The sequence below is a fragment of the Carex rostrata genome, chromosome 3 (genome assembly GCF_964058835.1).
Source record: "Carex rostrata chromosome 3, lpCarRost1.2, whole genome shotgun sequence".
Lineage (NCBI taxonomy): Eukaryota > Viridiplantae > Streptophyta > Magnoliopsida > Poales > Cyperaceae > Carex > Carex rostrata.
Window position 1 is genome coordinate 13,465,697 of NC_135920.1, and position 23,278 is coordinate 13,488,974.

The window sequence follows — 23,278 nt, forward strand, 5'->3', positions numbered from 1 at the left end:
ATTTAGTTTCTTAGTGGCAGCTCTATCCCTATTCCAGATTTCCAGTGACGCCACTTTGAATACTCGTTTCATTTATTAGGTTTCTCTAATTAGTTTCTGGAAGAGAAATTGAAATGAGATAAGAGTGAGTCTATGGTACTATGCATATCATGGGTTGGTCCGTAATACGGCTTAATATTCGACTTTTCAAAATCCTATTGGTCGATCCGAACCGTTCATCTTGTTCTCCATATTAATATGTGTTTGGAGACCAAATTTTACATTTTTTGAAATTTGTTTACTATTTGTTTAGATATTTAGAAAATCACTTGATCTGAAAATTCTGGACCATCCAAAAACAGTGATTTTCAATAAATCTAAACAAATAGTAAAAAATTTAAAAAAATGTAAAATTTGGTCTCCAAACACATATTAATATGGAGAACAAGATAAATGGTTCGGATCGACCGTTAGGATTTTGAAAAGTCAAATATTAAGCTGTATTACGGACCAAATCGTAATATGCATAGTACCATAGACTCACTCATGAGATAATACTAAAAAAATTGAAAACAAACAGAAAAGGTTATGAAAGATGGTGAGCATGGGTACGGAAAGGCGGATGGGTAAATGAGGGCGTCAATTTTATCACTTATTTGATGAAAAGCAAACATAAAATGTCAATTCAGAAAGATGAAATTCTAGTGATTTTAGAAGAAAAAAATTGATGCTGACTCAAAACAGCACAACAGTGTCGACGCACAATATAACCATAATGAAATGGCCAGTACTACAATAAATACACGACACATGCTAGGTCAATTAAGTATTATGATCAGGTACTAAACTACTAATTAATAGGTACAATACATATTCTAATCTATTGATGCTGACTCAAAACAGCTCACCAGTACTAATAAATATACCCCACACAATATTCTAGGTCAATTATTATGATCAGGTGTTAACCCAAAGGCTGATACATCAACTTAGGCTTTCGGTTCACCCCTCAACCATATGAGACTACCCTACAACCCCAAAAATGCCAGGAGTTCGCGTAATTGACATGTCGCATGTACTGCTCCCTCCCGGGCCTTACCCTCCACCTGGCAAAATCGTACCGCTTTCTTTCTTGGACGCCCGGTGGATCCACCTACGACAACCGGTACAAGATCTCTTGCTTTACCCTGATTCCATCCTCTCCTCTTCTTCTCTGCACTTGTTCAAAACTTCTCTCATGCAAGCCCTGTCTTTCTTCCACCCTCTTGCCGGTAAGCTGACCTACTGGCCTTCCACAGATCAACTTGTCATTGATACTTCATCCCCCGATTGTGGTGTCTCTGTTATCGAGGCAGACTCAGACCTTGACATCCATCGCCTCATCTGTGAAGAAACCATTGACATCGAAGCATTCAAGAAGCTTGTACCGTATTTTAGTATCGATAAGCTTCCCACGCCAGTTTTTGCTGTTCAGATCACAAAGTTCGTCAGTGGTGGGGTTGCAGTGGGGACCGCACTCCACCATTGTGCTATGGATGGTATTGGGTTTTGGCGGTTCATGGAAACATGGGCAGCGATTTGTCGTGAGAATAGCGTGTCGTTTCGTCCGTGCTTTCAGACTTCACATGACCGGGGGTTGATTCTGCATCCACACAAGGAAGAGATTGCTAGGCGGTTCATGAGACTTCTGGCGCCAGGTTTACCTCAGGTAAAAGTCTCAATTTTAACTAGTGCCTGGTTTTTAAATTGTATATCTCTTTTAGTAGTTCAATTAATTCATATTTAGTGGTTTACCCTGCTAAATATATTTATTATGCACTGAACTTACCGCCCAAGCGTTATATATATCCAGATACTTAGATTAATGTAACAAACTGGACTTACAAGCAGGGACGGATCTACTGTAGCACAGGGGTAGCCGTCTCTCATAGATTTTGAGTTTTAGTGGTGATCTATTGATACCGATTGACTTTGCTCCTTTCTGAAAAAATTTTGTCCCCTCTGAATGTTTGAGTTGTAATTTAGATTAAATTTAGTGTTAAAATCAAAATAAATTTTTTAAATTATGATTAGTAATATTAATTATAAGCTATAGGATCAGAAATTATAAGTCATGGTATTGGAAAATATAAGTCAAAACATTGTTTTTTTTATCGACTACCCAATTAGTTAATGAGTTTAAATCCGATAAGCTATTTAAACCCGATTCGATATTTTTTTGCCCTCCTCTGAAGAAAATCCTGGGTTTGCCCCTGCTTACAAGTAAATAAATAGTTTTATTTTTAAATCCTTAAGTTTTATTCTCCATTTTATAAATAATTTGTATTGTGCGGATGTATTAGGTGCACATTGTAATAACTTGTTTAATTATGTTTAATAAAATAGGAGGTATCCTCCTCTGATGGCTATGCCGAAGGAGAGGTGTGCTTTATACTGTTTGATAAAATATATATATATATATATAGAGTACGGCTAACGCGCTTCCTCTAGCATATGGGCCGAAATGCTTCCGGTGGAAATTTGAAATTTCAAAATCCAAAAAGTCAATCTGAACCGTTCATCTTCTTCTCCATATTAATATCTGCTTGGAGACCAAATTTTACATTTTTCTGAAATTTTTTACTATTTATTAAGCCACTTTGAAAATTGCTGATCCAACGGTGGCTTACCAAACAGTAAAAATCAGAAGCTACCGTTGGATCAGCGATTTTCAAAATGGCTTAATAAATAGTAAAAAAATTCAGAAAAATGTAAAATTTGGTCTCCAAGCAGATATTAATATGGAGAAGAAGATGAACGGTTCAGATCGACTTTTTGGATTTTGAAATTTCAAATTTCCACCGGAAGCATTTCGGCCCATATGCTAGAGGAAGCGCGTTAGCCGTACTCTATATATATATATATATATACAGAGAGAGAGAGAGAGAGAGAGAGATGGGCTATGGTGCATTGCAATGCATAGGCACCCTTGTGCATTGGACTATAAATCACCGATTCAAAGTCCAAATGACCGATCCAAGCCGTTCATCTTGTTCTCCATATTAATATGTGCTTGGAGGCCAAATTTTACATTTTTTTGAATTTTTTTACTATATTTTTAGATTTATTGAAAATCTGGGTGAACAGTAAAAACAGTAAAAATTTCTTGACCACCGGATTAGCGATTTTCAAAGTAGCTTAATAAATAGTAAAAAAATTCCAAAAAATGTAAAATTTGGTCTCCAAGCACATATTAATATGGAGAACAAGATGAACGGTTTGAATCGGTTATTTGGACTTTGAATCGGTGATTTATGGTCCAATGCACAAGGGTGCATATGCATTGCAATGCACCATAGCCCATCTCTCTCTCTCTCTCTCTCTATATATATATATATAGAGTTAGGCTGGGGTGCTATGGATAGCATAGAGGCCTCTATGCTACGGCTCAATATTCGAGTTTTCAAAATCCAAACGGTCGATCCGAACCGTTCATCTTATTCTCCATATTAATATCTGCTTGGAGACCAAATTTTACATTTTTCTGAATTTTTTTACTATTTATTAAGTATTTTACAAAATTGTTGATCCAACGGTGGCTGCACAAAACAGTAAAACCGTTGGATTAGCGATTTTCAAAGTGGCTTAATAAATAGTAAAAAAATTCAGAAAATTATAAAATTTGGTCTCCAAGCAGATATTAATATGGAGAATAAGATGAACGGTTCGGATCGACCGTTTGGATTTTGAAAACTCGAATATTGAGCCGTAGCATAGAGGCCTCTATGCTATCCATAGCACCCCAGCCTAACTCTATATATATATATATATATATATATTATCTTCTGAACTGCCTAGCTAGTTGACCAAATGTTTTTCATTCGTACAGCCTTGCCTCCGTATTAGTAATAATCAATAGTGGCTTCGGCTCTGATCCTAGATGTACTAGAAATAATTAAAGACTATACAATATTCTGTAAGCCTGTAACTGATGGATTTAGATCCAGTGCAATACCGAGCGGGTAGAATGAGATCTGAGTCGTCAATTTTAATTAATCTTCTACCAAACTTAAAGCGGACCCCCTATAATTCAAATAGGCCGAAGTTCCAATCGGTCGGCTAGGAGCCCATTATACGGTTATACCAAGTGATTCTGTTAATCAATGTTCATTACTCTAGAAATATGGGTACATGTAAGTATCTCTGTTGAATGAATGAATGAAGAAACATTTCAATTACAAATTCTATCCCCGTTAAGATGTCTTCTCCTACGAGGTTTAGAAACGCGATGACTATCAAAGAAGGCTGTTTCAGAAATTGAGGATCGATGTGTTTCCATTCAGAGAGTGGACGGTTGGATTTGATTAGGACCTATTGCGAGGAAAATATTTGATCTATTGCAGTCCTTGCTCCAAAATTATTTCTCCAGTGGTGCGCCTCCTAGAAACCCAGTTGGAATAAAAATAAAAATAAATTGAAAGAAACGCCAGAATTTCAGTCAGGATTCCTGTCAGCAAAGCACTTTCTTAGTGCTGTACTTTTTTTTTTTTGGTATTGACTTGGACCAAGGCTATATCGATAGATTTGATTACTACAACATGTCGTGCTGTACTTGTTTTCTCCCGTCTTTTTCAGCACAGTATTTTTTTTCCACATATATCATTTGAATCCATACATGAGGCAGGACCTGGTTGCTACCTATAGTTTAGTAACCTCTAGATAAACTAGTCTCATAATTCACAGTCACAAGATTTGTGAATTAAACCCGAATAATTTATTTTTTGGGTGATACCGAATCGAACGCCGAATTATTTGGTTGACCGAATTAAACTCAAATAATTCACGAAATTTACGAATTTTCTCCAAATTTTACAAATTATTCGTGAATTTTTTTCAAAATATATTTTTTTAAATTTTTTTCTCTTGCAGGATTGAGATTTCTGATCCGGATAATTCCAAATCATTATCGCATTATACCTGAATTATTCCTGAATCACGAATTTTTGACCTCACCTCACCGAATCCAAATAATTCATTTGTCACTATCTCATTTACAGCGAACACTTTTCTTTATATCTCAAAACATGTCGATGGATGGAGATGCAAGTTTTTAATGTAATGTGTAACTTCTCAAATTTTATGCAACTATAATTAATAGCTTCTTTAATGATTTATTCGAGAAATTTACTTTTTGCATCCTTGCTACAGTTGCCACAAGCACCGACACCATTGCTCCAAGAGCACCACAAGCTTGCACGACGCACCTTCATGCTTGACAACACAACAATTCAATTCCTCAAGCAATGTGCCGGCATACAATCTGATGGCCAAACCATCTCCATGCCATCAGCCTCCATCGCAATTGCTGCTCATGTTTGGGTCAGTCTAGCCAAAACCAAGCGCCTCCCAAAAGAGAACGATGCCACATCCCTCTGGCTGCTCGTTGACCTCCGGGCATATTTCAAATACAGCAAGAACAATGTCTTATTCACCGGTAACTGCATTCGCGGAGTACAGGCCAGATCAACTTGTCAAGACCTCACCTCACCAAAAGGACTCGCAAATGCATGCCTAGCAATTGCAAGTGCAGTGAAAGAAGTGAGGGAGAGGCCACTGGACAGGGTAGAGAGATGGGCCGAAGAGTTCAAGAACCGACCAGCTGGGATGAATGTCATGGTGGCAGGGTCCGCTAGGTGGGGAGCCTATGAGATGGATTTCGGTTGGGGAAGGCCGAGTCGGGTGGAGCTGGTTTCAATGAACTGCGATGGAGAGGTGTCTATGTTTGCAGGTAAGGAGAAAGGCTCAGTTCAGGTTACTGTAGCACTTGCCGGAGGGCAAATGGAGGTGTTTGCAAAATCATTTCTTGCTGGACTGGCACAGCAAGGGCAGTCCGACTCTCATGGAATGGCAAGGTTATGATTGATGATGAGCAACAATAATATTGAGTTATGTTAACAACAATAATATTGTACAAGTTTTATAACTTGCCAACAGTTTATTTTAATTGAATATATATCACTATTTAATCATTTTGACTATTCAAATAATTCATTGTGCATTTAGTTTCTTAGTGACGCCTCTTTGAATACTCATTTCATTTATTAGGTTTCTCTAATTAGTTTCTGGAAGAGAAATTGAAATGAGAAAATACTCAAAAAATTGAAAACAAACAGAAAAGGTTATGAAAGATGGTGAGCATGGGTACAGAAAGGTGGATGGGTAAATGAGGGCGTCAATTTTATCACTTATTTGATGAAAAGCAAACATAAAATGTCAATTCAGAAAGATGAAATTCTAGTGATTTTAGAAGAAAAAAATTGAGGGACAATCTATAACTTCAGTGAAGTTCGGTAACATCAGTGAAATTTAGGGATGATTGATCAAAAGACAATTCATAACTTGGGCAAATTGTCCCTTAATTTACAAATGAAAGGTGTGGGCAACAAATATCTCTTTACATGAGAGGAAATTGTATTTTCCTTAACTATTTAATATGCATGTCGGTCCAAATTTCATGCTAAAATTAGAATTTCCATAACTTTGGGCAAAACCAAACTGAAATTTACTGAGTCTTTTTTGTCAAATTAGAAAGGATGTGAACACCAGAAATATATCTCAGCGGTGCTATTATTAATTAATTAATTTATTTATAAAGAACAGTCCAACAGTCCAAGTGAATCCTTGAACCGATGGATAAACTCGAAGAACTTCTAGCAAAGTTATGATAAAGATCAAACCAAAATGCAACAAAGTTTAACTGGAATGTAACCTCATTTGGTCCAAGAAACTCTTTCCTTCTAGCTTCGAGGAGAAAAAGAGCCTCATATAATTTTCATGGTCGACGGTCTTGTACATCTCGTATTCATTTTTTCTAAGCTCAGTTAGAGGCCCAATCAAGGCATGCAAGTTCGGGCTATGAAATGCTGCTATAGAGAGCCGCTCTTTCTCTGGATTTATTACAGCCCGGTGCTCGATACTCTTGTATTTGCCATTTGTAAAGATCTGCACAAAAAAAAAAAAAAATTGTTGTATATCCACCTTTACAACAATTTAGGTCTTGTATCCAGATAAAAGAGGGGAAAACCAACAAATGTATTAAAATATTACTTTTGAGAGAACTTGTTGGATAAGTAAAATTAAAGAAAAACAGTTAAAATAAAACTTAGTTAATCTTTTGAGGGCGAGGAACATTCTACAAAGCAAGGATTTTAATATCAGTTTGTACTTCTTAAACCCATGCTGTCAGTTTGGTACCAGCTAAACTTGTTTATTTAAATGTTTATTTGTAATTCTTTTGTTGGAACTTCATTTGGAGATCCTTATCTAAGCCAAAAATTCATTTAATCCCCATAAATTGAAATTGAATAACTCAAAATATGGTCTTTCAATAAATTGAAAAAAATATTTGGTACAAGACCAGTAACTTTGCACAATGGTTTAACATTTTAGTATAGTAATTCTTGCCTGAAAGCAATCTCCAAGATTGACCACAAATGCCCCTTCGAGGGGCCTGACAGGAACCCAGGTGCCATCTCTTTTTATTTGAAGGCCTTCAACATTGTTTACTTGGAGCACCATGGTGAGCAGATCGCCATCTGAGTGAGGTGAGAATCCCATTACCTTTTTTTTTTTTTTTTTTTCAAACATAGGTTCATTTACTGGGTGTGAAAATGGAAGTGAAATAGTAGGGGAATAAAATGTAAAAATAAATAAATATAAATTAATAATGGCTAACCTTGTCATATTGGAGACATGGGGGGTAGTAGTTTATCCTTACTGACTGAACGCCATCTTTGCACTTCTCAGTAAGGACCTCAGGTTCTAGTCCTAGATTCTTTGCAACTATGGTTAAGAGAGAATGCACAATTTGATTCAACTCTGACGAGTATTTATCTAGTGTAGGCCTATAAGATAATAGCAACAAAAAATAGTTACAACTACATGAAGAACAAATTGCAGGATTGGTCCACATATCGTCGCTCTTAGTTTCATTATCATTTATTATTTTTGTCTTTGTGCATGTGCATATGTGCATGTGTTGCCCGGGTCCATCAATGAGTTGGAGACTAGATGAGGCTCTCATAATCAAGGTATTGTTAGGAATACAGGTTAAAAGCGACAAGAGGGCTTTCAATACCATACAAGTTCCACAATCCACAACAAAACAGCAAGTACCTATAAGTAAATAAAATGCCTAAATATAGCCAATTACGAGAATAAAATGAAAAACAAAAGGCTGCTCTGAACATCTTTATTTCAGGTCAAGTAAGCCAACCAAAATAGGACTAACACTGATCTCAACATAAAATTCAGCCAATCCATTTATGCTATGAGGATCCATGACCTGACCTTATCCAAATGAAGATATCAACTCATAAACAATCAATCTAATAACATGAAATTGTAACCTGAAGCTAGAAGGTACATCTGGCCAGATTCTTAAATTCTACTATCAATTGGCAATGTATTGAGATAAAGAACATCGCCCCAATCCAGCTTCTGTTCCTCTGAAACCACAAACAACTGGCCATAACCCTCGAGCTGGCCAGGCTGCTGAGCAAATCGCCTCTTTGTTTCCAATGGTAATTTAAAGAACCCCTCTATGTCACTCTTCACTCTCTCAACTAGCTCAGTTGAAACACTATGGTTGATCAACTGCAATCATTAGCTTTTTATTATTTTCCAAAAGATGAGCTTAATTAGCCTCTTTTAAGCTGGAGTACCCATTGGAAAATTAGGCCTACTAAGTCCTCAATTAACAAGAGGATTGAAAAATTAATAAAAACCTGGAAAAAGCCCCATTCCTCGCAAGCTTGGGCTAGGAGCTGAGACTCCGTGGGTGAGAGCTGGGGATCGATCAGCCTAGAGAAATCGATGACAGGGATTGCATCTCCACCGTTGGATGAGACTGGATCGGCCGAGGCCTCTGGTCGGATGTACCTAGGTGGCACATGGTCACCGTTTGAAGCGGCAGCGAGAGCCTGCACGTTGGCCACCGGAAGTGAACCCACCATCTCCATTTTACTAGTGAGTAGTAGTAGTAACAACTGACAAGGTCTGGAGGAGGAGCTGATTAGTACTTGAGATTAGGGGTGTTCAAATGGTTCGGTTTGTTCCGTTTTTAACCGAACCGGAAAATTTTGATTTAAATGGATCGGTTACTTGAAATTTTGAATAAGTTCGGTTTAAATGGATTAGTTCGGTTTAGACTTCTTAAAATCGACTAAACTGAACTAATTGGTTTTTATTAGTTCGTCTCTAATTTTATTAGTATTATAATGATTTCATTAAATCAAATTTGACTGAATCAAACCAAACTTCTGAATGACAATGTTGTATTCATTTCGTTAATAATGATACCAATAGGTTTACTTCGGTTTAAACCAAACAAACTAAAACTTACTTTGGTTTGTTCGGTTCAATTCTTAATCGGTTGATAGATTTAATCGATTCGGTTCTATTTTTGAAAACAAAAAAAAAATGGTTTGATCATTTTACTTTTGTTTGAACCGAACTGACCGTTTGAGTTGAAATTTTTAAATATACCATAACTCTAAATAAGATAAACCAAATCACCACGGTTTTTGAAAATTTTGAATTTTGACATGGCCACATCGCCTAGATGTAGCCACTTTTATACGGGCCGCATCTAGGGGATGCGGCCCATTTTTTTTTTTTGATCTCCTTCTCGTATGGCAATTCAATCTGAACAAAAAAAAGTGTAGCCGCATCTAGGGGATGCGGCCTGCAAAAAGATGGCTGCACCTTGGAGATACGACCGTGTCAAAATTCGAATTTTTCAAAAACCGTGGTGGTTTGGTTTATCTTTTTTGGGGTATGGTGTATTTAAAAATTTTGGCCGTTTGAGCACCCTTAGGTTGTGCTCCAGTATCGCCTCATTAAAGGGACGGGAGGGAAGGGAACGAAGTGGAAGGCTACCCTCGTAACAGTGAAATCTACACCACGAATCGGGGGTGACAAATTTCGCTCAAAATTGCGTTGACTCTTCCCTCCGAACCCCCTCGTTCCCCTTCTCTCCCTCTCTGATTCTCTTCTTCTGGAGCAGGGGACTTAATCTGGGCTGACCAGATTTTCAGAGTTTTCACCTCTGCTGCCATTCCTTCCCTCCGCGTCCCTCCTTCTGGAGCAAGCCCTTAGGAGATAAAATTTGGGCTTGAAAATAGTAGATGAACAGGAGAATAATAGAAAAAAAGGGTGATTTGCTTCTATATTCCTTTTTTTTTCATCAAAATCTCAATGCATCTTATTTTTCAATCTATATTTAAAAATCTTTCATATTTTCTTTGTACTCAATAAACTAAAATAGTTTAATCTAATTATCTAATTAATCATTAACTTTTAACTAAAAAATAAAATAATATTTTTACCTTTCATTAACTTTTAATTAATAAGTTGACCACGTCTACACTCTGACTCAAAAGTTACAAAATTTAAATAATTAATATATAGAGTTAGCATATTCTCCCCTTTAAAATTTAGTAATATGAAACAAATAAAACCTTCTCATAAATTCAAGCTAGAAAGAAAATATAAGTAAATAACTTTATTAAAGTAAAAATAAAAAATAAAGGTAAAGAGAGGAAACAAATAAAACAAATAAACATCACCCATTCTCTACCCCTCTTCTCATATATTCTCTTTTGGAGTACTGGATCACATTCTCTCTATTATTATTTTTAATCAATCTTATTAGATATATTTCTTTAGCTGAAATAAATAAACTTACCAAAAAAACTTCAAACGCTTGAGATTTTTATATCTAAAATAAAAACCATCGTCCTCTTTGCGAGATTTTTATATCTAAAATTTTAATTGAATATATTATTTTTTTCATAAAAAAAGGTTGTAATTTTTTCCAGCCGACAATAACAAAAATAATTAAATATTCATTTTTTTTTCTAGCCGACATGTGTGAGATGCTTATATTATCTATCATTAAATTTTTAATTTTTTTTTTAATTTCTCTAATCGTAAACTTTGTGAAAGTAACCATTCGATTAAATTAATATGGACCACAAAAAATTGGTTAATGTTCTGAAACAGCATCCTTGTTTATAAATTTCTAAGAAAATCTTCTAAGCTAATTGATAGAGAGATATATGTCCAATAAAGCCGAAATTGACATTGTACTATCGATACCATTAACTCAAAATTTAATTTAGACAAAATCAACCTATGGACTGGGTTTGATTACGATAGGTAGAAAAAATTCACAGCTCGCGGCTTGCTCAAATTCAATTCGTTAATTTTTGGCAATTAGCTCGTTCGAATTGGTTTTGAGTTCTCAACAAGTCAAGTTATTGATGAATCAAACTCGAACTGAACCCCAACTCAACGAAATCAACTAAAATTCATTAAAAACTTTTTTTATTTTATTAAAATAGTAAGTTTTTAAAGTTGATCGAAACATACATCAATATATAGTATACTATCTGCGTATCCTAACTGGGGGTGTCAATGGTACTTTTTAGCCGTTTACCCGACCCGTATCGTATTCGATAAGGAGGGTATGGGTAAGGATTTTTTTTCGTTAACTTAATGGATATGAGTATGAATTAAGTCTAATGCTTAAAATTAAGGACCTTCTAGATCTGATACTGGAGGAGGAAGAGGTATCCATTCAAGCTCTTGGAGCTAGCAACCCCTCAGATCATATGTGTGGAGACGAGATGTCGGATGAGGATCTCTTGGATTACTAGTCTCCTATGATATGATTGTTTTTTGAGACTTTTATTTTGCTTAGTATTCATTTTGTTTCCAGTTTAGCTTTTGTTGTAGTACTATCTCTCCTTGTATGTTTTTATGTTTGTTGATGATAACTTGATGTATGACTTTTCATATTTGATTTTGGTACCTATTTTAGGTACCATATCAGGTATACTTTGATTTCTATGAAATCGGTGGTAATACCACTATTTTTCAAAAAAAATGGATATGAGTATGAATATGGATAAAAAACAAATTTCGTTAACTAAATAGGTAAGGATATGAGTAATGACTATTTCATACCTATAGGGTAGGATAATTATAAAATCTAAATATATATTCGTGTTTTTGAATTTTCTTACTTTATAAAGAATAATTTAGTTGGAATTGATTGCACATTTTTTTTTTTTTTAGAAATACAATTACATATATGTGAAATGAATAAATTTTTTATATTTAATTTGTAAAATATAATAAAACTAATTATTATATTATTCACTGCTACTGTTTCGTTACCCGATAATATTAACGGATAATGATAGAGTAGAATAAGATCAATTTTTAATGAACATGAATAGGGTATGAATAAAATCAATTTTAATAAGTATGAATATGAAAATATCCATTAGCATGCAACGAAAACTGCATTTTAAACATCAGACTCCGTAATCACACGTAACTTAAAATTGGGTTACTGCGTGTTGTGGCCCAAAATTGAGTTCGCAGATTGCTCAAAATTAGGCCCACAACTCTGTTTGCATCTGGTTCAGAATTAATTTATACTCGGCCCAATTTAGTAAAATTCAGCACAATATCCAATAAAAGGTTTCTCCAATGGTTTGCCTAACCATTGTTCGCCCGCATTTTCTATTTACTAGAGCCCACCAAGTGATTGATAATATGCACAAGCACAAGCACAATTTACATTTTACTATTTTAGTTGCTTTTCAATATAGCACCTACCAGCAAATTCAAACTCAGAATGTGCAACTTTTGCAGAGATAAACAATAACCTTTAACTCAGAATGAAGGTAGTACTAGAAATGAGTACATGTAAAGTACCCATAAGAGTTTGATATCTGAAGTTATCAACAAATGTTTAACAACATGCATCACTCAACAAGAGAGTAAAGGTGCACTGATCAACATTTTATGGAAAAACTAAGTTCCACTTTGCAATAGAACAATGACAGCAAAACCAAAGTAGCAATACATATTTTGAAGACATAAAACTACTCTCTCCACTTAAAACCGCAATTAGTATTGCAACAGACAAAGAAAAGTGTCATTTTTTCTTCACCTCTAGCTGGAGCCTGTATATCAGAAAAGCAAAATTAAAACCTCCCTGTTCTGAGATATTGGAGAATTAAGTGCTACTAAGGTTGGTGGATAAACCCTAGAAATGCTGATAAGGTCAAGAATTTATGATTTGGTGGGTCCTTATACCGAACCTTTCATAGCACAGTACGGGAATGGTATAATACGGGGCATAAATTCTGCAGCTATCCCTAACCTGACCAATTGAGCTTTAGCTTACGCTAGGTTTTAGTTTTAGAAGTTATTAATGTAACCGAGATCAGCCTCAATTGACCCTCAATTATGCAATTAACCAGCAAACAAATCAAGAAATAAAATCAACTCGTAAAAATAACAAATATCTCAAACCAGTAAAAGAACAAGTACCCTGATTTCTGGTACACACTTGTGTATACAAGTGTCAAACCTTACCAAATGCCAAAAATTAAGTACACAATCTTTTCGGTTAAAGCATATAAGATGCAACTTTGTATAACCTCAAAGTAAGGCTTAAACATCAATATCAGGCCTGATACCAAAAGAAATCACAAACCATCCCTATTCAACAGGTGATGGATGAAAATTCAGCTTCAAATTGTCCTCAAATTAACCCAAATAAACATAAAAAAGCCAGAACAAAATTCAAATTAGAAGGAACAACATTTGGGAGAAAAAGATTGTGCTGGTACATATGGTAGTACATTACAGTCGAGCATACCTATACTTGGCTAACTGAAACACTACTAAAATAAGTGTCCATCCATCAAGAGAAACCTCATATAGCCCCAATTCTGAAACATGTACTCTACTGCATTTAGTATCAATATCCGTGTCTTTCCTTTGGATTATTTTCTCCAGCCAAAGAATCAGAAAATAACCCTATTGGCTGGTACCAGACTGAGATTACGATAAATATTGCTTATTCCCACTTGTAATACCTGAAAGTAGGCAACCTCGGATTTCCCACAGTTGGCACACTTGATGGCCTTCGTGCGAGGAATGGTGGGGTCTTCCATCAAATCTAGTAATACCTGAGTGTGCTCAGCTGCTGTATGGTGCACCTCATTTCGGTACACACAGTTATTATCTGCTGCCTCCTGACACAAGTTCATAAAAAAGTGATTTTAGATAAGTGCAATTTAAGGGGTGATTTACAGGTGATGATTGCCAAAATCTTGTTTGTCTAAATTGAAACGAGAGGAAAAGAAGGCGATACCTGATAGTCGCAATTGCGACAGGCGTAATAGAGGACCTTGTTCCTTCTGTTCTCCCTTGGGTAAAGCATGTTATTACTGCATGAATGTATTCTAGTAATCTTTTCTGTTAGTATTCAGTCTGTTTTGACTAAATAAATCACAGACATTGATCAATAAAGAATCCAATTCTACAATATAATATATAAAACCCTAATTCCTAAATCTCCAAATACCTATACTAGATAATAGCTATTCAGTCCTACGGCTCAAATCCTCGATTGATTTTTGAGGGATAGAGAAGACGTACCATTCGCGACAAAATTTCATAGTATTCATTATTACTGCTGCGGTTAATTTGGTAGTGGAAATGGGGATCGATCCTCTCTGCGGATCGATAAGATTATATAGTAGCAATTGATTGATAATTTGGTATAGTAGAAATTGATTGACAAAAGGATTGATAAATTGCAACCCTATAAAAAGAAATTGATATACTATTGGAATGTCATTAATTGATAAATTGAAATGATATAGTGCGGAAATAAAGATATAGTAGCAAATGTTAGGGGGATTTGGTTCAACTGTGACTTTCTTTCTGGAGGATAGGAAAGATGGATGGTAATTAAATTGACGAAATAATCCTATAATTTATGATCAAAATAATTGTAAGTTTAGATTTCTTAAATACCAAATTACCAATTATATTATTATCGGCAACAGAAAACGAATAACAAATTCAAATTTTGAGATATTAGATTTGAATGATCAATTTTCCCGGACAATTACATTTATTTGGTTCTTCACAGAGTAAATTGCTCTTAATTCACTCAGGACTATTGATGTTGCTCGTGTTAATTTAATTAAATAATTGAATGTTGGAAAACTCTCTCACATTTTTCCAAGGCCAAAGATAGAAAATACATGATGGATCTTTTAGAAGTAAAAAGCCAATGTTTCATTGGCCATTTTATCGCATGGACTTGTCCACAACTTCAATATGACGAACATGGATTCAATACTATGGTAGACAGAGACTCTGAAAGTGATTATTTTGGTCAAAATAAGTGAATTTTTTGCCATAACAATTGACTGTTCTAGTCAGAACAAGTAATTATGATTAATTGTATATTTTGCACTTGAGTTTTGCTTCTATGAAGAGAATATTTTGAACACACAATTATACTAAATTGAATATTCACTTGAGAACCTAATATGAATGAGGGAAGTGATTATTTAATTCACAGCAGTGATTATTTCACATAGGCAAGCAATTATTTTTGTTACGACAAACCCTTAAATATACTTTTACCCCTTCTACATAACATGATATAGTAGCACCATAAAGGTCTGGAAGGCAACAGCTAGGAGAAACAAAATAAGGAGGTAGGACTTGAATGATTGCCTGAGGAAGCAGATATTGTTTGAGTCGTGGTTGTCTACAAGGAGACCGTGCAAAAATTACCAAAGAGAAAGACTGTCCTCCCAGAAAAAGGAGGCATTCCAGAAGAGATTGTTGCCGGAGGAGTCAAATAATGCCAAACGAGAAGAAGGCCACTGGAGAAGGAGATGGTCTCTTTAAGTCGCCAGTAAAAGGTGGCAGCAGTCAGCCAGTCACTGGTCTTGGACAGAACCAGATGGTCAGAGAAAACAATAAATGTATAAAGTAAGTACTCAACTAGTTTCTTGGAAAGAAAAGATGTTGATAAAAAAAACAACACTGGGGGAATTGCACGGGAAAAGACTATTGGCGCAGGAGAATATTTCTCTAAAATAGATTAACAATTTTAGTAAATTTTTAGATTTGCAGATACAAGTGGAAGAGCACAGGAGTGAATCCTACAATTTTTGTTAAAACCCACAGAATTTACAATTTCTTGTAAAATAATAAGGTTCTATTTTAACCTGAAGGTACAATGTAGGTCTTGTACACAGATCAAGGAGGACACAAACAAATTTACTATATATGGTTTCAAGTGAACTAATTAAACATGCTTTAGTAATTCTAGAGTGCATACAAGTTTTTATGTACATAATATCTCAAGCGTACATCCAAAATTATAGCACTTAATTTTTATGCACATAATGTCTGAAGCATACAAGTTTTCCTGTGCATAATGTCTCAACCATACATCCAAAATAATAGCACTTAATTTTTAGGGCAGAAAAGTAATTTCAATCAACCTCAAGGAAAAGAAAGAGAGTGAGTGCACAGGCCACACTTTCAACTAGGGATTCTACTCTTTCCAATATATCAAATTGAATATCTTTTATATAAGGAAAATTGCATCTTGATCTTTGATCTTAGGTCTATAGATTTAATGCAAACTATTTCTTTCATCAACAAAAATGTAAATTGAGGAAAAATACCATTTTCTTGAATAAAAAATGGCAGTAACTATATTTCTCAAGTTTAAATTTTACGTATAGGATGTATCTTAAAAAAGGATGTACATAAAAACTTGGATGTGCCAGAATTACCCAATTAGTTAAAAAGAAACATCGAGTTAAAATAGTGGGTTTTTTTGTTTTGGTTTGTAAGGAACACCTTAAAAACAAGGATTTTTATTTGCATTGTTTACTACCAGCCAATTTTGCTTCTTTACATTGTATTATCAGCAGAAAATTTTCAGTTTTTTTTTTTGATGCAACTTTACTAGTATTGAATATAGAAAATAGATAACTGAAATTTTTTCTGCTGATAATATTGAATATAGATCAAATATTCAGTTTGAGGTCTATATTTTGTGTTCAATGATTCAAATTTCAACATAGAATCCTTGCCTGAAAGCAATCTCCAAGATTGAGTATAAAAGCCACTTCAACGAATCTGGCAGGGATCCAGATATCATCTCTTTAATTGAAGACCATGAACATTGTTTACTTGGAGGGTCGTGATGCTTGAGATGAGAACAATTGTTACTTGTCGGAACAGCAAAAAGCATATGCCAAACTGTTTTATTAGAAAATAAATAAATTATACACTAAAGTGGGAAGAGAGTACCAGAAAAGCCCAACTTGAAGCAATTAAAATGAACTACAGAAAGCTGTCAATAAGCTCCTTATGTTTCAGGTCAAATAAGGTCAACCAAAATAGAATTAGGCCAGAGCTAAACCTTAAATCCACTAATTTATGCTCTGAGGATTACTGACCTGCCCTTTGAGCAGTGTGCCCCAAGTCCCCAACTACCGACAAACAAGTTTAAATACAAAAGGAATCCAATATAAATGAATTTACGACCTGGTACATCCGGCAGAATGTCAAATTTCTACTATCAAACGACTATATATTGAAGATACACAGCATCTGCTCAACCCAGCTTCTGAATCTGAAACTAATAGAGGGATGCTTGTTGCACGGAATATGCCAAAAATTTTAATATATGGTACCAGCAGTTTACTCATAAATCCTTTATTATTTCTCAGCTACTTATTGAATATACGGTACCATGCATTCCACCTCGGACCGAATTGGCCCAAATTCTGATCAGACGGTCCTGATTTAAACTCAAAATTTGAGTTACTTCCGATCCAGAACTAATCCAACCTTAAATTCAACATTAACAAACCTTGTCAGAACCACATGTAACTGTTACATTTCAGAGCACTTCAAAATCCGTTCACCTAGATAAACATCAAGGATTATTACCAATGAAAGAAGCACAATATAGCAACTACCAGGAAATTGTAGTCAGAAATTGCATCATCTTCTGTGGAAATAAGTCACAATCTTAGCTCATTTCCACATTTTTTTATCATGTTAAGGCATCCAAATTAATGAATAAAAAACAAAATCACACGGAAGTCAAAATCGAAGGTAATGTTGGAAATGAGTCCATTCACAGTATCAAATAAGAATTTAAGAACTTGCACTGCTCAGCAATGACAAAACTAAAAGTACGCTCTCTCAGCCTAGTCCACAAAAGCTACAGTTCCCCCTTTGTATAGAACGTCAACAGTAAAACTAAACTAAAGCCGAACATTTTTATAGCTTGAAATCATCAAATGACCTCTAATCTCTCCACCTATAGCCACAGTTAGTGTTGCAACAGACAAAGAAAAGTGTCATTCCTTCTTCACCTCTAGCAGTAGCCTGTAGATCAGAAAACCAAATTAAATTATTTCTCAGATCAATGCACTATATTAAAAGGGTAAATCGAGTTGAGTCAAATGGCACAACCTTAGAAGCACTTCTAAGGCCAACAATTTCTGGTTTGGCAAAATACATACTAGAACAGAATTTTTCCATCACAGCAAAACAGTGGGATGGTACGCATACTCAAATTCTAACATTACCCAAAAGAGCTCAATGCACCCTAATTGTGCAATTAAGTCTAGGTTAGCTTCAGAAGTTCTCAATTTAGTCCAAATAAGCATCTACATACGTACCTCAATATGCAACAAAGAACCAAACAAGTCAAGAGAAATTATTAGCTCAAACAAAAAGGATCAAATTGCTCAAGTTGGTAACAGATCAAGAACCCTGATTCTGGTAAACACCAAATGATACCAATGCCAGACCTGACCCACATGCAAAAGATCTGGTAAAATTACATTTTTATCCTTTCTGTTTACATTTTAGGGTTTAGGGTTTAATAACAAGTGAGAATTAAACATTAATTTCAGGCACATAAAACTAAGTCGCAAAACATCCTATTCAACCCAGGATAGGAAAAACGCAGGGGTCTAATCCTTAAGTTCAGCTTTACTCTGTCCTCAATTCAACCCAAATTAAACCAAGAAAATAAGCCAGAAAAAAACAAAATCAAAATAAAAAGCAAGACTTTGGACAAAAAACTGTAGCGGTACCATTCTGATGGGTACATTACAGTTCAACATACTGATACTTCACTAACTGAAGCACAAGTATCCATCCAACAAAAGCATCCCATTATCCCCAAAAAGTTCAGAACATGACATTCTTGCTCATCTTATTTTCAATTTGTATTCCTTTCAAACTGATTTCTCCAGCCAAAGAATCAGAAAACAACCCTACTGGTCGGTACCAGACTGAGACCAAGAAAATTTTGCCGTTTTGCTCCTTGTACATACCTGGAAGAAGACAGCCTCAGGATGGCCGCACTGGGCACACTTGACAGTTTTTGTGCGAGGGAGGGTGGGGTCCCCTGCGACGTCCTGCAACACCTGAGTGCGCTCAGCTGCTGTGTGGTGCACCTCATTTCGGTACACACAGTTGTTGTCTGCCACCTCCTGCACATGAGTTTCCGAAAAACATGTTCTTTAGACAAGGCAATTTCAGGTAAATTTACCGGCGATGATTGATAACAATATTGTATGTATATATTGAACCAAAAGAGGAATAAGAGGAGACCTGATGCTCGCAATTGCGGCAAGCAAAAAGGAGGATCTTCTGATCCCTGTCCTCCCTGGGGTAAAGTATGTTGTTACTGCACAAACGTATCATAGTAAGTATATATACATCAGTAAAATTAAGAAGCAATTAAAACAGCTGTCGAGTACTAAATAGAACTTAAGTTCATTTTAATTTTTGAACCTCTAAGCTTGCACAATTAACTTTTATATTTTCTAGTAACCACGTCAGCAATTATTACAATTATTACTACGGAAGAGCAAACGAGAACTAACAGAAATAGTTAGAAAGCGATTTTTTTTAAAGAAATATTTCTAAATTAGAAATTACGTAACTCCGCCTGTCTAGTTTCTACACAGCCTGTCCCAAGCCAAGAGGGTTGTAATAAGGCATGGCAAGCCAGCTTAAAAAAAAACAGCCTTTTTTATGGAAATGAAACCCTCAAACCAACCACCAGTTAGGTTCCATTTCTAGCCTACTCCAACTTGTTTGGGATTCTAAATTAGAAATTACGTTACATTCAAAACTTAAATTAGGAAACAACACACATGCTTTTAGAAATAAAAAAATAAATTGCAATACAGATAGCTTTTAAGATCAGAACCTTAGTACCCCGAGTCCCCAATCCCCAAATACCCATATTAGGTATTAGCCTTTATCAAGCCTAAGGCTTGTCCGAACCCAGCTTTTCCTCTCCCTACTTCGGAGAGAGAGACAGAAAGAGGGGGGTGGGGAGGGACCTACCATTCACGACAAAATTTCATGGCACTCATGGTTACTGCTGAGGAAAGGTGAATCGGCAGTGGCCAGTGGAGATGGTGACCGCTCTCGTCTCTTCCCCCGCTGATATTAGTATTTTTTTTCTTTTTATTCTGCTATTGTAGATTGGCGATGGTGCGAAGGGGTGTTCATCGGTTCGGTTCGATTAGGTAAATGAAAGTTATAATTCGGTTTCAAACCGAACTGAACTGGTTTAGTATTGCAACGGAATCGAACCGAATTAAAATTTTAATTTTGTTTGATTCAAACTGAAATATATTAAATAATTGATTTATAATAAATCAAAGTATATTAATAAATAAATTGGATATTAAAAAATAAACTCTGGATATTAAGAAATAAATTGAAGTATTTAAAGTAATTGATTAAGAAATAAATTAGGATATTAAAAAATAATCCGGGACAGTTCGGACCAAATACATAATATATAAAAGTTCGATCGGTTTGGTTATTTTGATTTTGAAATTTTTTAAACCGAACCGAGCCAAAGTTATAATTCAGTTTTAGAAAGCAAACCGGACCGAACCATCAAACCGAAAAAATTGAACCATTTGGTCCAAATTAATTCGGTTCGGTTCAAAGCCGATTAAAACGGACCCAATGAACCGAGTCTAACAGTGTCGAATTCACATCCAGTGCAATAGAACAAATAGATCCGAACCGTTTTTTAAACCTGGCACGAATCTCAAAACAGACCCCGATAATTTCTATACACACCAGATTGAGTTTGACCTATACTGGAATTAATCCGAACTGTTGATTTCTCATGGCCTCAGGTATCTGAAGGCATACAGACTCAACCGTGTCTGGAGTTTATATGGGTTTGTATCCGCACAGGTACGTGAGGGTGTAACTAGTGTGGAAAAAACGTGCCGTGCCGTGCCATGCTGTGATTAATACGTCATAATTTTGGTCTCGTATCGTGATCAAGTGAACAGTGATCCGTGTCGTGATCAAAATATCAAGGGGTGATCACGGCACGCGAGTTACGTCGTGACTCGCGTGCCATGACTATTCACGTACCGTATCCAAACATGACTAATTACGTTTCTCACATTTAACTATTTTTCATAATTTAAGTTAGTTTATTCATGATTCACCATTTAATGGTCCTAATTATACGTGACTCGCGTGATTACGTGCCGTGCCATGACCAGATCTTTTGTGTGCCGTGCCGTGACCAAAATGTCAAGGAATGATCATGGCATGCGACACGCGAGTCACAGCATGGAACAATAACACGTGCCGTGCCGTTCCGTGACGGAGCCGGCTCCGCCGTGCCATTTTTCCCACACTAGGTGTAACAGAGAATGAACGGTCTAGATTTAGTCCGAGTCAGACAAAGAATCTGATGCCTATTATGACTACAGAAAGTCCGTTTGAAGATTTGTGTCAGATTTAAAAGAATGGTTTGATTTTTTTTATTGCACTTCAAGTAACCTGAGCGGACTCCTATAATGATTCTATCATAATCGGAGGCGGTTCTAAGAGATTCAATAGGAATATAGGATCAATTCCTATTTAATTTTCAAATATTTGAATATTTATGTTTAATTTTCTATATAATTTAACGTAAAATGTCATGGTACAGTAAAATTGATATCATTCTCTGTATAAAATTTGTATACAATTGTTTTTCATAGTTCAAATTTTTTTATATAATTAATCTCATACATGTTTGATCTTTATTGTTCAAAAGTCTGACTCCGCTCCAGATCATAATAAACATTGGATTCTTTTAATCCCTTTAATTATATTATTCTAAGCTTGCTCTCAGCTTTTAATATCCATAATTAATTAATCAAAGCTTTAAACATCCACATAATCAAGTAAATTATCTAAGCAACAAAGGAACAAGTATGAAACAATACTGATTACTGTTAAAGAAGTCACTACCGAATTCAGCATATTTGGGAAGAAAAAGTATATGAGAGTATTTCGATATTTGCACACTATAACCTATATTTTATTTTTTTTATTCTTAATTCTTTTCAAACCAACAAGTGTTTCTTAATAAAGATTAAAATTTTAATCCTCCAAAGACCGTTCATTCTCTGTTGCACCCTCGAATACCTGTGGGATACGGACCCCGGGTATAAAGGGGTGTAAACGGATAGGATATTATCTAATTTCGTTCAAATCCGAATTTAAAAAATTACCTAAATTATTTGTATTTGTATCTGAAAAAATTTAACAGTAAGATTTTTAACTATCCGTATCCGACCGTTTACACTTTTAAACCACAACAAATATGCTATATGTTTTCAAATTAATTTATTAAATTGTATATAAATATATATTTTAATGAATAATATAATACTATGACATAATTAGTGACTAATATTTTAATAATATAATAGATGTTTTGTAACCAACAAGTTAATTATTAAAAATATTCGTATCCGTCCGATATCTGATCTGTATTCGTAACGTTTAATATCCGATCCGTATCCAACCATTTAAGCGCCTAGTTTATACGCATCGTCTGGGCCACTCTGGGGGCAACTCGCAGGGTGAACGCAATTTCTGTGTGATTTATTTTGTAAAAAATACTTGGTTAAATATATAAGTCCGTATGTTCCCGAATAAACTTAATAAAAAAAAATGCACTATATTGGATATTTTATTTGTAGACTCTTTATACATATTTTGACTTTCGAAACATATTAAAAAGATTTATTGTATGCATAATAAAAACATTCTTTATGATTTTGGTTTATTGGCTAAAGTATAAAAATATTCAGTTAAATAACTAAAATTATCTAGATTGTAGCAATTATATAAGAAATTTGTTCGCGATGAAAGAAATTTATTGAAGGGCCTAATTGTCTATTATATAATATTGTGAATTGTGTGGTGTCAATGTCAAATACGGCTCACTCACTTCCTATAGTATTTTAACAATATACTTATGATCTTCAAAATCTATTGAATTAGTTTCAACTGACAAATTCAAATTGTTCAAACCGATCTCTTTAATGAGAGCTTCATT

General features: G+C 35.1%; 4 protein-coding genes across 7 annotated transcripts; 1 reads left to right on the plus strand and 3 right to left on the minus strand.

Moving 5' to 3' along the window:
- Positions 1–960: 960 nt before the first annotated feature.
- LOC144551869 (anthocyanidin 3-O-glucoside 6''-O-acyltransferase-like) lies at positions 961–5,877 on the plus strand. The gene is made up of 2 exons (XM_078299967.1): positions 961–1,687; positions 5,167–5,877. Exons 1-2 carry the CDS (start codon positions 1,022–1,024, stop codon positions 5,875–5,877), a joined length of 1,377 nt encoding a protein of 458 aa, XP_078156093.1. The 5' UTR covers positions 961–1,021.
- A 744-nt stretch (positions 5,878–6,621) lies between these two features.
- LOC144551614 (2-oxoglutarate-dependent dioxygenase 11-like) lies at positions 6,622–9,013 on the minus strand. Its single transcript, XM_078299652.1, is given in 6 exon segments — positions 6,622–6,960; positions 7,423–7,578; positions 7,694–7,862; positions 8,367–8,406; positions 8,409–8,613; positions 8,745–9,013. Coding segments are annotated over 6 exon segments (1,053 nt in total). The 5' UTR covers positions 8,979–9,013; the 3' UTR covers positions 6,622–6,711.
- Positions 9,014–12,723: 3,710 nt separating this feature from the next.
- Positions 12,724–17,295, minus strand: LOC144551615 (DNA-directed RNA polymerases II, IV and V subunit 9B-like). 3 transcript variants are annotated; one of them, XM_078299654.1, is made up of 5 exons: positions 17,179–17,295; positions 16,959–17,074; positions 14,198–14,273; positions 13,920–14,078; positions 12,724–12,998 (listed from the first exon to the last, which is right to left on the minus strand). In XM_078299654.1, the coding sequence occupies exons 2-5, from the start codon at positions 17,024–17,026 to the stop codon at positions 12,918–12,920; spliced, it is 384 nt and encodes a 127-aa protein (XP_078155780.1). In that variant the 5' UTR covers positions 17,027–17,074; positions 17,179–17,295; the 3' UTR covers positions 12,724–12,917. The 3 variants fall into 3 exon arrangements, with proteins under 3 accessions (XP_078155780.1, XP_078155779.1, XP_078155781.1); XM_078299653.1 differs by having other exon boundaries at positions 16,959–17,248; XM_078299655.1 differs by lacking the exons at positions 16,959–17,074; positions 17,179–17,295 and adding an exon at positions 14,485–14,802.
- A 684-nt stretch (positions 17,296–17,979) lies between these two features.
- Positions 17,980–20,404, minus strand: LOC144551616 (DNA-directed RNA polymerases II, IV and V subunit 9A). Of its 2 annotated transcripts, none has more exons than XM_078299657.1 (4): positions 20,251–20,404; positions 19,507–19,582; positions 19,227–19,385; positions 17,980–18,267 (listed from the first exon to the last, which is right to left on the minus strand). In XM_078299657.1, the coding sequence occupies exons 1-4, from the start codon at positions 20,277–20,279 to the stop codon at positions 18,187–18,189; spliced, it is 345 nt and encodes a 114-aa protein (XP_078155783.1). In that variant the 5' UTR covers positions 20,280–20,404; the 3' UTR covers positions 17,980–18,186. The 2 variants fall into 2 exon arrangements, with proteins under 2 accessions (XP_078155783.1, XP_078155782.1); XM_078299656.1 differs by having other exon boundaries at positions 20,160–20,314.
- Between the last annotated feature and the right edge of the window lie 2,874 nt (positions 20,405–23,278).